The sequence below is a fragment of the Carassius carassius genome, chromosome 30 (assembly GCF_963082965.1).
Source record: "Carassius carassius chromosome 30, fCarCar2.1, whole genome shotgun sequence".
In the NCBI taxonomy this organism is placed as follows: domain Eukaryota; kingdom Metazoa; phylum Chordata; class Actinopteri; order Cypriniformes; family Cyprinidae; genus Carassius; species Carassius carassius.
This window is the reverse complement of record NC_081784.1, coordinates 14,585,654-14,598,778: the sequence shown is the minus strand read 5'-3', so window position 1 is coordinate 14,598,778 and position 13,125 is coordinate 14,585,654. Positions and strand designations below refer to the sequence as shown.

The 13,125-nt window shown below is 39.1% G+C and overlaps 2 protein-coding genes across 2 annotated transcripts; one reads left to right on the top strand and one right to left on the bottom strand.

Moving 5' to 3' along the window:
- Window positions 1-763: 763 nt before the first annotated feature.
- On the bottom strand, window positions 764-2,858 carry LOC132110321 (uncharacterized). Its single transcript, XM_059516875.1, has 5 exons — window positions 2,585-2,858; window positions 2,245-2,416; window positions 1,800-1,948; window positions 1,554-1,696; window positions 764-769 (listed from the first exon to the last, which is right to left on the bottom strand). The coding sequence occupies exons 1-5, from the start codon at window positions 2,856-2,858 to the stop codon at window positions 764-766; spliced, it is 744 nt and encodes a 247-aa protein (XP_059372858.1).
- Window positions 2,859-9,655: 6,797 nt separating this feature from the next.
- Window positions 9,656-10,515, top strand: LOC132110319 (disintegrin and metalloproteinase domain-containing protein 8-like). Its single transcript, XM_059516874.1, has 5 exons — window positions 9,656-9,772; window positions 9,887-9,999; window positions 10,095-10,168; window positions 10,246-10,348; window positions 10,435-10,515. The coding sequence occupies exons 1-5, from the start codon at window positions 9,721-9,723 to the stop codon at window positions 10,513-10,515; spliced, it is 423 nt and encodes a 140-aa protein (XP_059372857.1). The 5' UTR covers window positions 9,656-9,720.
- The last annotated feature ends 2,610 nt before the right edge of the window (window positions 10,516-13,125 follow it).

Genomic DNA, 13,125 nt, shown 5'->3' with positions numbered 1-13,125 from the left:
CAGGTGTCTTGGTGAGTGACCACAGGCTAAAGCCAATTGTGGCTAACGTCTCCATGTTTAACACATTGCAGTATTTTTAATAAATCATATTTAGCAATATTGCTGTCGACTTTGTTGTTTTTCAAGCATCCATGTAGATTGTCACCATTTATGCCAGCAACATGTGTCTTAAAATAATTAATTTAGATCCCAGATTTTAAATGAATGTTGTAGGATGTAGGCTATAGCTTACATATGTGACGGTCAGCTAGTCTGGATAGGGATAGAAATTCTGTGCATTTCTATTCAACACAGTTTAATGTGAAATTTTGTAGAAATTGCTAACTGATTTTTAATCAGTAACTGCTTTTAGACCTAGGTGTCCGCATGTTCTGCTTCTGCAGATGTCAAGCGTTTGGGCCGTATATCTAAACAACATAACCGGACAGCTGGAATTCCGAACTTAGTCGGCTGTTATACTACTCACCTTAGTATTTCCGACGGACATTATGTAAATGAGCTCACATGTACTGTGGAGTACGTGTATGAAAGCGGTTAGTCTTCCGGCTAGGACGGGAATATGCTGTTCATGTAAATACAGTCATTGTAACAAGGATCTTTTATTGTCATGTGAAGGGATACTGGTTGTAAGGCATGCAGATAAATGCATCTAATTGACAGCCTATACTGTACAGGGGGTGTGTCTTTTTACAGTGCATATTTACCCAAGTTTTAGGAAGTAAGTAGTCTACATGTAGTTTCTTACAAGGTCTTACACCAACCATTAGAGCTACAAGGAGGGAAGGAGAGTGAGTTTATCTTAGCACATTTGTTTAACAGGTGCTTGTGTGGTAGATGTGAGGCTATGCCATCAGCAGTGGAGAGTGTGTGCTGTAGGGAGGTCGACGCCTATTGGTCCCTTGTCCAAAACCTAGATCCCCCAGAAGACATTACCTGCCTCACACTCCATCCAGGGTTTGAAGCATCCTGTCTGAATCCTTTTGTGCTGCAGATAGCATACATGAACTTCAGACAGGAGCATGGCCCTCTTCAAGCCAGCAGACCAGAGTAGGTTTTGAGCAAAAATTATTTCAAATTGCAATTCAAAGAAACAGCTTTTCTACACCAAAATAGTAAATCCTGTTAAGCAGGTTTTTAAACTCTGGTTTCCATATACTTCCTATAAAAACAACTTTGGTGTTGTGTAGTACAGTAGAATATCAGCCAACAGGACATGCAATATTTACCATTGGAATTGTTTACTATGAAAACATGGTATGATCAAAATGTAATTATGTCCCAATCTACACCACAGGCAGTTCCGATACACAGCATACAGGCAGGTTGTCCGCTGGGCGTACGAAATAATAGGCAGGAACATTAGGAAAGCCATACCTTCATGTGTTGTGTCAGCAATAAGGAGGCAGTTTGCAGAGGAGGGACAAACATACAAAGGTTTCCAGTGGCCCCGCTTGGAAGACGATTAATAAATACATAGTGAAACAAACTGTACTGGTACAATTGATCTTTTATTACATGTTAAAACGTGAGTGTCGTGCGAGATGGAGGCTGACTGCCTCATCCTTGGCAACCTTCTGGACGGAAGAGGTGAGGGGGGGCGATGCAGCAGAGGACAAGACGGCACTGCTTTCTTGTAGGGCCTGTGGTGACTTGCAGTATTCCTCTACCAGAGAGACCATAAGATTTGTTGCGTATCCTTGAGGAGAGAAATGTTTAGAAAACATTTAGTAACATGGATGACTCGCATAAAGATAGATTCACACAAAAAAGATATTGAAAAACTAAGTGAAACTACTAACCGTAAGATGGTTTCTCCTTGATGGGGTGGACTACCCAGCCACCTTTCCGAAACCGTGGGTAGCGAACAGCGTAGCGTACCTCACCCTCACTAGTACGCGCTACATCTCTGTTGCCATTACTATTGAAATGTAGGGCTGCCAAGAGAAGTCTGTACGAGATAAGTAGATAAAACATTAGGTCTCCAAAGCTAACCCAATGCAGTGAAATGCAACAGAAATATGACATTAATGTTTTCAGTTCAAATGGGTATAAGACAATGACTCATCTTTGCAATTATTTTTTTGCAAACAATATGTAATGCTGTTATCAATCTATAACATTTTGGTCTGCTATACAAGACTGCATTAGTTTTTAGCCATATTCATTCTGTCATAATTTCCTGAAATTGAAAAAAAAAAAAAAACTAATTTTATTAGTATCGATACTTTTAAGTGATAACACTACCTGCTGTACATCCCAAGAAAAGAAAAGCCAGTGTGTTTGGGAGCAAAGTGCAGAATAAGGGAATGGTAGGCCTCCAGGGAGAATGTCTGATGCTGAGGTGACAATTGTCGAATATCCTTTACCAGTGCTTTCCTGGCAGCTACACTCTCCAGTTTAGTGGCTGCTGGTGATCCTGAATAAAACGTATTCTGTCATATAATCTCTCGCATTTCATAACACAAGTAATTATTAGTACACATGGGGTTACGTATTGATAAAACCAAACTAAAATTTACAAGCACTGAAAAAAGTTTAGCCTCCAAACATTTGACATCTTTTAACATAGGCTATTATGTTGTACCTGGTTCCAGCCACTCCTTGTTTCTTGCCTCTCCTTCCAACGGTGGATGTGCGCAGCTGGTAAATGCTGGAGAGCTGTGTTCATGTATGTCCTGTACATGATTTATCATACTCTGCCATTTTGCCTGCATCTCATCTGGATCTCCTGTAGGGGTGGAAGCTGCGGTCCAATAGAGATGGTTGATAATGGCAGGCCTCCACAGCTTCAGATCCTGAGTAGCCATGCAACCTGAGAAGTGGATGGCACCGCTGAGTAAAAGGTTGCAGGCAGGCATGTTTCGATGCACCTTCTCTTGGTTTTGCCAGTTACGCTCATAGCCACAAGTTCCGCAGGCCTGAAAGATGATAGAAGATTCAATACTCAAGCAGCTTTAAGATGAGCCAGTAAAAAACCTGTATAGTTAAGACACAAATAATGAATATACATACTGTACATTCACAGACTATAATTCAGCTCCTCATAGACAGTTGACAATTAAGACATTACCTGCTTGACTTTTATGAAAGTTCCTTCCGGGTGCATTATGCGTCCCTGGTTTTCCCCACAGCATGCAGGGCAAACTGTGAACAAGGACAGCAACTGCCTCTGGCAAACAATGAACTTGTCAACAGCACTGAAAACAAGAAAAGGAAAACACTCATTAATTCTGACTATGACATCAGAAACAGTTTCCATTAATAAAAAGGTTTTTACTTTGGGTCACTGAGAGATTCCAGCTCTTCTGGTTCCTCCTCAGAGGACTCTCTCAACATCTCCTCCCCTGGACTCCATGACATATCACCAGAATGGTTGACAATATCAGAAAATGACCATTCATCATCACTTTGTTCATGACTGGCCAGTGGAGTTGATCTGCGATGCTCAAACCTTTCGGTTTGAGTCCCCACATCCACCATCTGAGGCTTTACCTGAACACCTTAGATGAAAGAGATTCATCTTAATAATTGTTCACCAATTGTACATTCATTGGTAACAACACATGCACTATCTAATGCAACCCAGTAAAAATGTATTTTTCTAACATTATGAAGTTCTTAATTTTTAATGTTTACTGTCTGAAAAGTGGAAATGACAAAATAGTAACCATGGAGATCATGAAATTTTTTGACGTAATCCTTATTTGTGATTGTTTATGGCATGTATGTTGAATGCTAGATATATAAGCTAACTACCTAATGAACGATGTAAACATCTTATGTTGCACTGTGATACACGATGGACCAGTTCTGGCTCAGGGTCCATTGTAGAGATGTCTCTATCTCCATCAGGATCTGAAGTGGCAGTTGCACCCGCCCCGTCTTTGCTGGCAGCACTCTCTCCCATAATCTGAAAACAGACCGAGATCACAACTTTGAACTCAAAAAAATGTAGTCCTTTCATGAAAATCCCACATTCATGCATTATTTAAAAGACTGTTAATCTTTTCAAAATCTTTTTAAAGTACGTTAGTCCCGAGCTGCATTCCCTTGCATGTGCCTTGTTGATACCAGCTTCGATTAGTCAAAGAAAACCAAGGCAAATCCGATTTAACTAAGAAAACTAATATTGTAAAGAATTACTTGGATGCGTTTTGGAGACGGTGAAAAGTGCGCGCTCTTTCTTTCAGTCAAACATGCGCCCTGTCACAAGGGCAGCGTTTCATCTACATTACTCACCGATCAAATAAGACTTTGGCGGGACAAAAAAATCAATTTGGCGGGCGCTAAAACAAGTTAAATGCAGGAAAATTCATGCGTGAATTTAACCGAGTAGTAATATGCGAATGCGACCACATAAAATTGTAATTAAAAAAAATTTAATTTTCTGGAACCCTGTCTTAATAGCTCAATAAAATAAGTGGCAGGAGGCTCATGTGCAGCCTCACGGGGTGTAACAAGAGTAAGCTGACGGCAGCTAGGCGGGCTTTCGTGCCATGCCAAGACTAATCCATTATAACGTCAAGAAAAATACATTTGCAGAGATTACATGCAGAGCTACATTTCGATGCAACAATTTGTATATGGTATTATAAGACTTACTGTGCAAAGCTCCCGTTTTCGATGCGCAGATTCTCTGCTAGTGCTAACATTAACGTTAGACTCTTCACTCCCGCCAGATTTTGCAGGTGGACTTGCATGCACCAATGGCACAGCTCCATTTGCCAGCCTAACCCACTCTTTTCGTCGAAATCCCATGCGAAATTCCATAAGATCTCCTTGGTTGTAGCTGTCCGGTGTGAAGTGTTTTTCACATACCACCGTGTGTCTAGTCAACGAGGAGGCAGCGAAATTGCTTCTCTTTGCCTGGACGAAACGTATCCAAGCACGGAAATCTTTGTGTTTCTTGTTTGGAAATCGGTGGACCCGATGGCCAGACAAGTTGGAGTTGTTGCATCCAAAACAAACACAAGAATTCACCATTGTGACAACTCAAACCTACTATAACTATAATAACGATAACGACAATCTCTATTTTCTGTTTCCACCTCTCAGACTACGTAAACCCACACTGAGAACCAGGGCTGCAGCGCCTATGTTTGCCTGTCGTTACGTCATATGACGCGTTCTCTGGGAAAAGGCGGTTTTTTGGCACGTAGCTTAGAATAGGCACTTTTTTTCCTTAATTTCTGCCCGTGGGTGTTGTAAAACATATGTATTCTTATGTACGTCTTTTTAAATTTACATTTTCATACAATATTCTGTATAAATTAAGTTATAAAATTATATTGAAAGATGGCCTTTAATGACGTGTTTGTAAATAAAGATCAGCGCAGACAAAGGCTGCAGACAGCACACCTTGTTTGTTATCTTTATTTTATAAGTGCACAAAGTTTTGTTGTTGTTATGTCTGTATCCAAAAAAAAGTAGACCCTTTACAGATTCGATTGATGTATTGCTCTTATCTGTACGATTAAAACTGAAAGTGTAATTTAAGTTCTTTTCGGGGTTATCAGGAGAAAATGACTGAAATGACTCAAAACGCGTATCCGCGTTAATCGACTTCAGAGGGTTAAAGCTGAATAATAGTGTGATTTAAAGTAAGTTACCAACATGGATCAAAATAGATCAGACAGTATTTTAGACCAATTGATTCAAGCTCTTGAAGATGAAAAGGCGCAATTAGAGGGGAAATTAGAAACTAAAATTGATGTCTCAGACAGGCAAAGTTATGAGAAACGCTTAGCTGAAATTAATGCAGATCTGGAAATTAAGAAAGAGAAAGGCGTCCAACAGAAAAAATTCTTGAGTTGAGACATGATGAGTAAGCAAAAAGAGATTGGATGTTTGTGTTCATATACTTAAACTTTAAAGCTGAAGCTCAGTTTATCAGATCTAAACTGAAAGAAGAGTGCTCTAAACCCGAGATAGATGATATGATGGTGACCATGGCTGGACTGGCCATTGGGCATACCGGCCCCGGTGGGCCGACGTGCTTTTTGGGCTGATATCTCATACTCGTACTTTTTTTTTTTTTTTTTTTTTTAAACGGCCCATAAAATTTGTACATCGGCTGCCCATTCGTTTTGTTTTGTTTTGCTTAATTGGCGGCGCTGGGTTTGTGCCGGTGTAATGCATTGGTCAAAGTCAGTGTTAGTTTTTTTTTCTGACAGACCAGCCCATGAAACACGTAGATCAGCGGCCCATTGGCTCTTTTCTTGATTGACACTGGGCTGGCCCAATCACAACTTTAAACGAGTCAGCGAGCGGCAGCAGTGTCAGTGTGTATCTGTAAAAAAAGATGGAGAAGAAATGCAAGGAATGTGCAGATAAATAGCGTGAAAAAATAGAACCAGGCCCTTAAAGCAGACACTGTAAACTGTGTCAAAATATATGTTTTCTGACCTTCATCAGCTCCTGTGGCAGATGATGATAGTGAGGACGGAGGATCAGGAGAGAGATGAGAAAGTGTAGAGCCTGCGGTAAGCATAACTACTTTCAAAACACTTAGGCCATGTCATGAGTGTAGATTATTTCCACATCTGCATAGTTGACGATTACCGCAATTCACTAGAAATTTAATAAGAGGCGTTTGTAAACCATGTTTTCCGCCAAAATAAAAGCTTGATGCAGTTTGCGTCAAAATAAAAGATCATGTGCTTATCTCTTTCAAGTATAGAAATTGGTACAACTAATTAAGAAAGTTTCCTTTATTTTTTTGTGCATTTGTTTTACAAAATATGGCTATTACTGTCATTGGATTAATATTATAACTATTATTATGTATAGGTGTAATGTAAATAGACACTGTAACTAAAAGAGGTTTGAATTTTTCTTTGTTTAATTTGCACACTGAATATGGGTTGGAGCTTTTAATTTTGAACTCTCAAAGTGCACCAGATTAATGAATTTAACATTAAAATGCACAAAATATTCTCACAGGGGGCATGCCCCCGAACCCCCCTAGAAGGACCGAGGACACACCACCATAGTTTTAACAAAAATCCTGTAAGAAACACCGGTATTGCTATGCCAGAGCCGCTTATAGCTTGATTTAGGATTCACCGCTGTGGAGTATAGTTCAACTGTATTAATAAATATAAAATTTTGACTTATTTCATCTGTTAACTCTCACTCGTTCCTATACTCACTCATTACATGGCATTAGTGGTTTTAATGAATAGGAGTTGGTATGCATATAATTAAGGGCGTGCAAAGATGGGTGGTGTTTATGATCATATAGTGGGTCGGTCTGGGCAAAAATGCCCGGGCCGATTTTTTGTCCCAGTCCAGCCCTGATGGTGACTGCAGGAAAACGTGAATCAGAGCTAAAAAAAAATATGAGAGTATTCGTGCATTGAATGTCCCATCTCAAGATACAAGAAGGAGAATGGATAGTTGCACTTCAGTTACTAGTGAAATAATTGCATTACTGAAAAAAACGTTATGCGGAAGTTGGCACTAAAGAGTTTGATGCTAAGGCTGCAAAAGAAACACTCCGCCAGTTAATGCAAAGAGATGATGCCAAGTCAATTTATGGGTTAACTGTGTTGAGAACTGAAAGAGATAGTCAGCAAGGAAGTCATGTGTCAGTAAAAAGAGCGGAAGCGGCAGCACGCTTAGCTGCAAAACGAGCTGAACTGAAGAGAGAAAAGGAAATCTCAGCTCAAAGAAAGGAGGTGCTAGTCCAACAAGAGAGGTTAAAAATGTTGGAGGAGCAAAGGGATCTTGAAGCTATGGAAGATGAATACATTGTGTATGCAGAAGATGAATCAAGATTGAATGCTGAAATAGGAGAAATAGGAGAATCTTTCTGCCTCCATGTCAGCATCCTCTGCAACACAATGACCCTTCAGACAACAAGGTTTTTTAAGAGACTTTGGCTCAAACATGCTCTGAAAATGAGCTAGAGAAGAAAGTAGATGAGGTCCTATTAGTGAAAGCGCTGAAAGAATCCCTGACAGTAGCCGCATTTTCACTGTCGGGCCAGTGTGAGCCAGGGCTTAAAAAGGGCCGGGCGGGGCTCATAGCCCCGGGCCAGTAGCACCGAGGCCAGAATAGTGCAGGGTTTCCACAGTCAGGGCCTAAAGCTCCGCTGCGCATCACTAAAACATACCCTTTACATGCCTCTCAGGAACAACGTCAGGCAACCCCATCATTTCACCAACAAAGAGAAGTTATCAGAAAACTAAGAAATAAGTCACTGGAACTAGCGCGATCACAAAACGAACATGATAAAAGTGCCCGTTTGTTTGCATGCTTTGTTAAATATTCATATTCAAAAGCATCGATGTCTTACTATAGAATACGTGATACATTGATCATAATGAATTAATTTATCAGGACTCAAAATTAAATCACACAGAAATAAATTTATTTGTATTTTATTTATTTATTTTAAATGCTTATAAAAATAGCCTGCTTATTCAGTCGAGTCCGTTTCTGTTAATTTGTAGCCACAGTAGCCTATACGTCACATTTAGAATGAATGATAATATCTCTTTTTATAAAAGCTCCCGAACAAAACAAAAAACATTTTTATTTTTATGATAGGCAACGTGGAGCTAAACTCTCGAAACGAGACTTATGACAGATAATATAAGTTACTAAATAAATACACGACTGTGATAGAGAAAAAGAAGCTGACGTCTGATTTCAAGCGATCATTTACTATGTTTACTGTGGTAATGTTATAAATATTTCTGCCTTGTATGATTATAATCCACATTGGATCAAATTATTTCAAACACACGCTGCCAACTGAAAGTGAGTTTTGAGCTCAATTTATTAAAAACAGTTTTTAATGCGGGTGTTTTTTGTTATGATCCGCAGCGCTGACTCTCTATTTTTATAAAAGCACCCGAACAAAAATCAACATGACAATGCCCATTTTGAGTCACTGACTGCTCATCTTATTCAGTTTCTGTGCTTTGAATGCCACATTTTAACTCAAACTAAACACTTCCCTTTAAAATGTGTATTACCGCAAGCTTTAAATAGATTATTATTATTTATTTTTTTAAATAGTACTGAACAACAAAATACCTAATGCCTTAAATTCTCTCTCTCTTTTTAATCAGTGCTGTAGATTTTGAAGGATCTACAGTTGGGTTGGCTACAATGTACGCTATGTGCTCTCCATCCTCTGGTGCTGTGAATGAGGTATAATTATGAGCATATGTTTATATATGTAAATGAAAATTAAGAAATGGCACAGTACTTTCCAAATGTTTGAAAGAAAGCTTTGGATGTGGTGCATAATATTAATGACATAAGATGTTTTCTTCTTTACAAAGGACCATAATAAAAATCCCATTGGAGTGGTCCTCTGACAAGGGCTGTGTTATGTCAGACACCATTGGGTGAGGCTAATTAAAAATACTTTTGATTTGAATGAGTTTATGCAATGGCACAAGAGATAGGCAACTATTCTGTGGTTCATTGTTTTCCCAGACCATAATTTTTTTTAAATACTTTCCAAAAGTATGTTTACCCTGATTCCTTCAGTAATTGCAGTCAATCATCCTTAATTGTTGTGTCTCGAAAAAACCCTGACACATGTACTGGTGTATGTGACTCATTAGTGACCGGTTTGCAGCTGTTACCGGATGAGGAGGTCGTGGTCTCTTCATGCTAATTTACCGGATAACCGAGACGGAGCTTTAACTTTCAAGTAGCCGAGTTCCCACTGAAGCCCACGAGTCCCGGAGCGATTGAACCATGCGTTACACTGGATTATTTATTTCACTGCTTTCGTTTGTTTATACATGGGGTGAGCGCCAAGAATTATGAGAATCATTTTACAACGCGAATCATGTCACAGTGCGCGATGTGTTTTTACTTTACTGATTACACATACTGATTTGTTTATTCACTGTTGCTTTAGAGAGTCTTGAGGCAGCGAGTCCAGCTTTGCCTCATGTGATGCGCTATGATGTGATCCGACTCCGACCTCAGGCACTGAACGAGCGAGCGAAGAGGAGCGCCCCTTCTCTGAAGGTCCAGTTTAGTTTTGTTAATCGAAACATTATTGGCATTTTCTGGGATGCTGGATTTGACTTTTTATTCATGCGTGCTTGCTTTCACCCATTTAGACATATCCTGAACAACTTGAATATGATTTGGCTGTAGATGCGAGGGACTTCACAATTTCTTTGCACAAAAATAGGTGAGAATGTGACTTTATAGAAATGCATAACTATTTATGCTCTAAACAATATGTGGAAGCCTTGTATTCATACCCAGCCCAATTAATTTTTTATTCAACCGGGAGCTTTTAGGAAAATATTACACCCTCTCACATTATACCGAGGATGGGATTTCAGAGACAAAGTCTTCAGACAGTATTGTATGTTAAAACAGTAAAATAGCTTATTTCTGTGAATGTGAATGAATATTACTGCTTAACTGTACATATTCTATTTTTTACTTCAGGGTCACTGTTACTATCAGGGACACGTCCATGATTTTGAAGACTCTTCAGTCAGTGTTGGACTTTGCTCTGGAATGGAGTAAGAACATTTTAAATTTCAATCATTTTTTTGTAAACTACAGATATGATTAAATGTTAAATGAATATATGAATATATATATATATATATATGTGGTGGGCCGTTATCAGGGTTAACGTGCTGCATTAACGTGAGACTCTTATCGGGCGATAAAAAAAATATCGCCATTAATCTATTCTCAAAGTTGGGTTGGGAGCTGGGTCTATACTAAGCAAGCTATGATGACTTTCACCTTTATATTTTATATAACCGTCTGGCTGAGGCCAGCCTAAAAAGATGCTCAGGACAGTTGATGGGCCACTGCTGCGCATCGTCACGTGTTTTTAAGCCTTACCGCTTGTCGATTTAAACATTAAAGCATCCAAAAACAAGACGCGGAAAAGCTGAACAGAGTAGCTGGTTACTCGCGCGCTGTGTTCGGTGCGCACGAGAGAGAAAGAGAGAGCCGCGTATCACGGACAGCGACACTGAACCGAGCTCTCTTCTGCGAAGTTCTCCTCGAAGTCCCTCCTGCACCTGAACGAACAAATACAAATCGCAGTTTGAACAAACAAAAAGATGTGAAAGAGCCCAATTCCGTACTCGCGGTGTTCTGGTGGTGTTCAGGGCTAACGCAGAGAAAGGCCCTCAAAACACTTGAACATTGAATTTGCTTATTTTTGCTCATGCCGACAAATACATACAAAATATGTCAAAATATCCACCTTGGAAATTATGCTCTAAAAAACTGTCAGTTATTTCTTAAGTGAAAGTAAACAGTTGAGGAAAAAATGGGATGTGTATAATATATTGGATGCGTTCATCGTCTCTTAAAGTGTCCGTGCCTAATTTAGCTACTGGCTGCTGTAGTGTTAATCCAAGAAAATGAAAATCACTCACTGCTCTTGACTGAATTACTTAGTTGTAACAGTAAAACCAAAAATTATTCAGACACCAGATATTTTTTTTGATATATATAGCAAAACTGTAATAATGTGAGATATGAGAAAACCGGGGCCCCGCTGACCCCAGCTCCGGCCCTGCTCACGCCTGTTTCACACATACTCCGTCTGCAGTGCGTATGCAGTCCGTGTGCGTTACGTATGTGGTGCAGCACGGACTCGATATGCTTTCACACAGGATGCGTTTGCAGTTCTCTACTCAATAGGTAAACGATCGCTGCACTGCTGCAGACGCAACGCCTTTGGAATGCAACTGGAATCCGTTAACATGGGTGCGTAAAAAAATATGCAATGCATACACACTGCAGACGGAGTATGTGTGAAACAGGTGTAAGGTTGTTTGCACCTTGTGCAATGTGGAATTAGTTTAGTTTTTTCAAGCACTTTGTGATGCATTTTGGAAACAGGAGATGAGCCCCTTTTTTAATGCACCACCTAGCTTGATAAACCCCTTCTCAAAGACTTACTGTTTGTCAATTTTATTTGGGTAACACATATTCTAAATGCCGTCGGCAGAATTCGAATGAGCCATTTTAATCTAGATTAATCTAGATTAATTTCAAGATCACAGTGAGATTAATCTAGAGTAAAAAAAATAATCTATGCCCACCTCTAATATATATATATATATATATATTTAAGGACCAAGCAAGGGGCCTTTGGATACATCAATGACACAGTCTATAACCTTGCTCCAAAGTCTAGTGGGCTGTATAAAGGCACAAATGGTAATGATATTCTAATGATTCATTTCAGTTCAGGTTTATTTGTATAGTGCTTTTTACAAAACATATTGTTTCAAAGCAGCTTTACAGGAGATATATTACATTGAAGAGTAGTTTGAGGTGACTATGTCAAAGTAATGTCCATACGGGCAGAATCATTGCAGTTAATTAATGACATATTCAAGCAAGTATCAATCTCTTGTTGATTGGAAGCTTATTATATGAGAAATATATTTAGTGTCATATATTTAACCATATATTAAGTGTTGGTTTCCAACATTTCTAATTTCTCCCTATTTCATTATTAAGCAGAATGTTTAATTTGTACCTCAACAACCTCTTTATGATGTGTTTACCATTAACAGCTTTATGACAATATCTTTACTTCAATTTGTAATCTTCAGAAAAACAAGGCCCCCAGAGACGGACAGCGGATTGTTGAGATGGTTTTGGTCGTTGATCATATGGAGGTATGAATTTGGTTTAATGGTAAAAAAAAGTCTTATCCTGATGTGTTGTGTTTATACTGTTAAAATATATCTACACATTTTTCTTCAGTACAACAAGTTTGGAAGTTTTAAAAAGATTGAAGAAAGAATGATGTTGGTTGCAAATCACGTAGACAAGGTATCATACAACTTTCAACTGGTCTTAAATAATTAACAGGTTGTGCATGGAGATTACAATATGATTTTCAAAATAATGTTAATGCCATTAAACATACGTGTCAGGTTGGTTGGACTCGAGGTTTGGTCTCAAAGAGACTTGATTAATGTCAGCCATATACCAAATCTCACTCTGGAACGATTTTTACGATGGCGTCAGGATAGCCTGCTCAAGAGGAAGAAACATGACAATGCCCATTTTATCACGTGAGTCACTGACTGCTCATCTTAATCCGTTTCTGTGCTTTGAATGCCACATTTTAACTCAAACTAAACACTTCCC

What these genes read in the sequence shown, in the direction of transcription:
- LOC132110321 (XM_059516875.1), bottom strand. Translation starts at nt 2,858, where the DNA reads ATGCCTGCCTGCAACCTTTTACTCAGCGGTGCCATCCACTTCTCAGGT. An exon ending in CAAGGAGTGGCTGGAACCAG is followed by an intron (nt 2,417 to 2,584) that starts GTACAACATAAT and finishes CGTTTTATTCAG; the next exon opens with GATCACCAGCAGCCACTAAA. An exon ending in CAAGGAGAAACCATCTTACG is followed by an intron (nt 1,697 to 1,799) that starts GTTAGTAGTTTC and finishes TCTCTCCTCAAG; the next exon opens with GATACGCAACAAATCTTATG.
- LOC132110319 (XM_059516874.1), top strand. Translation starts at nt 9,721, where the DNA reads ATGCGTTACACTGGATTATTTATTTCACTGCTTTCGTTTGTTTATACA. An exon ending in GGAGCGCCCCTTCTCTGAAG is followed by an intron (nt 10,000 to 10,094) that starts GTCCAGTTTAGT and finishes TCACCCATTTAG; the next exon opens with ACATATCCTGAACAACTTGA. An exon ending in CAAAGTCTTCAGACAGTATT is followed by an intron (nt 10,349 to 10,434) that starts GTATGTTAAAAC and finishes TTTTTACTTCAG; the next exon opens with GGTCACTGTTACTATCAGGG.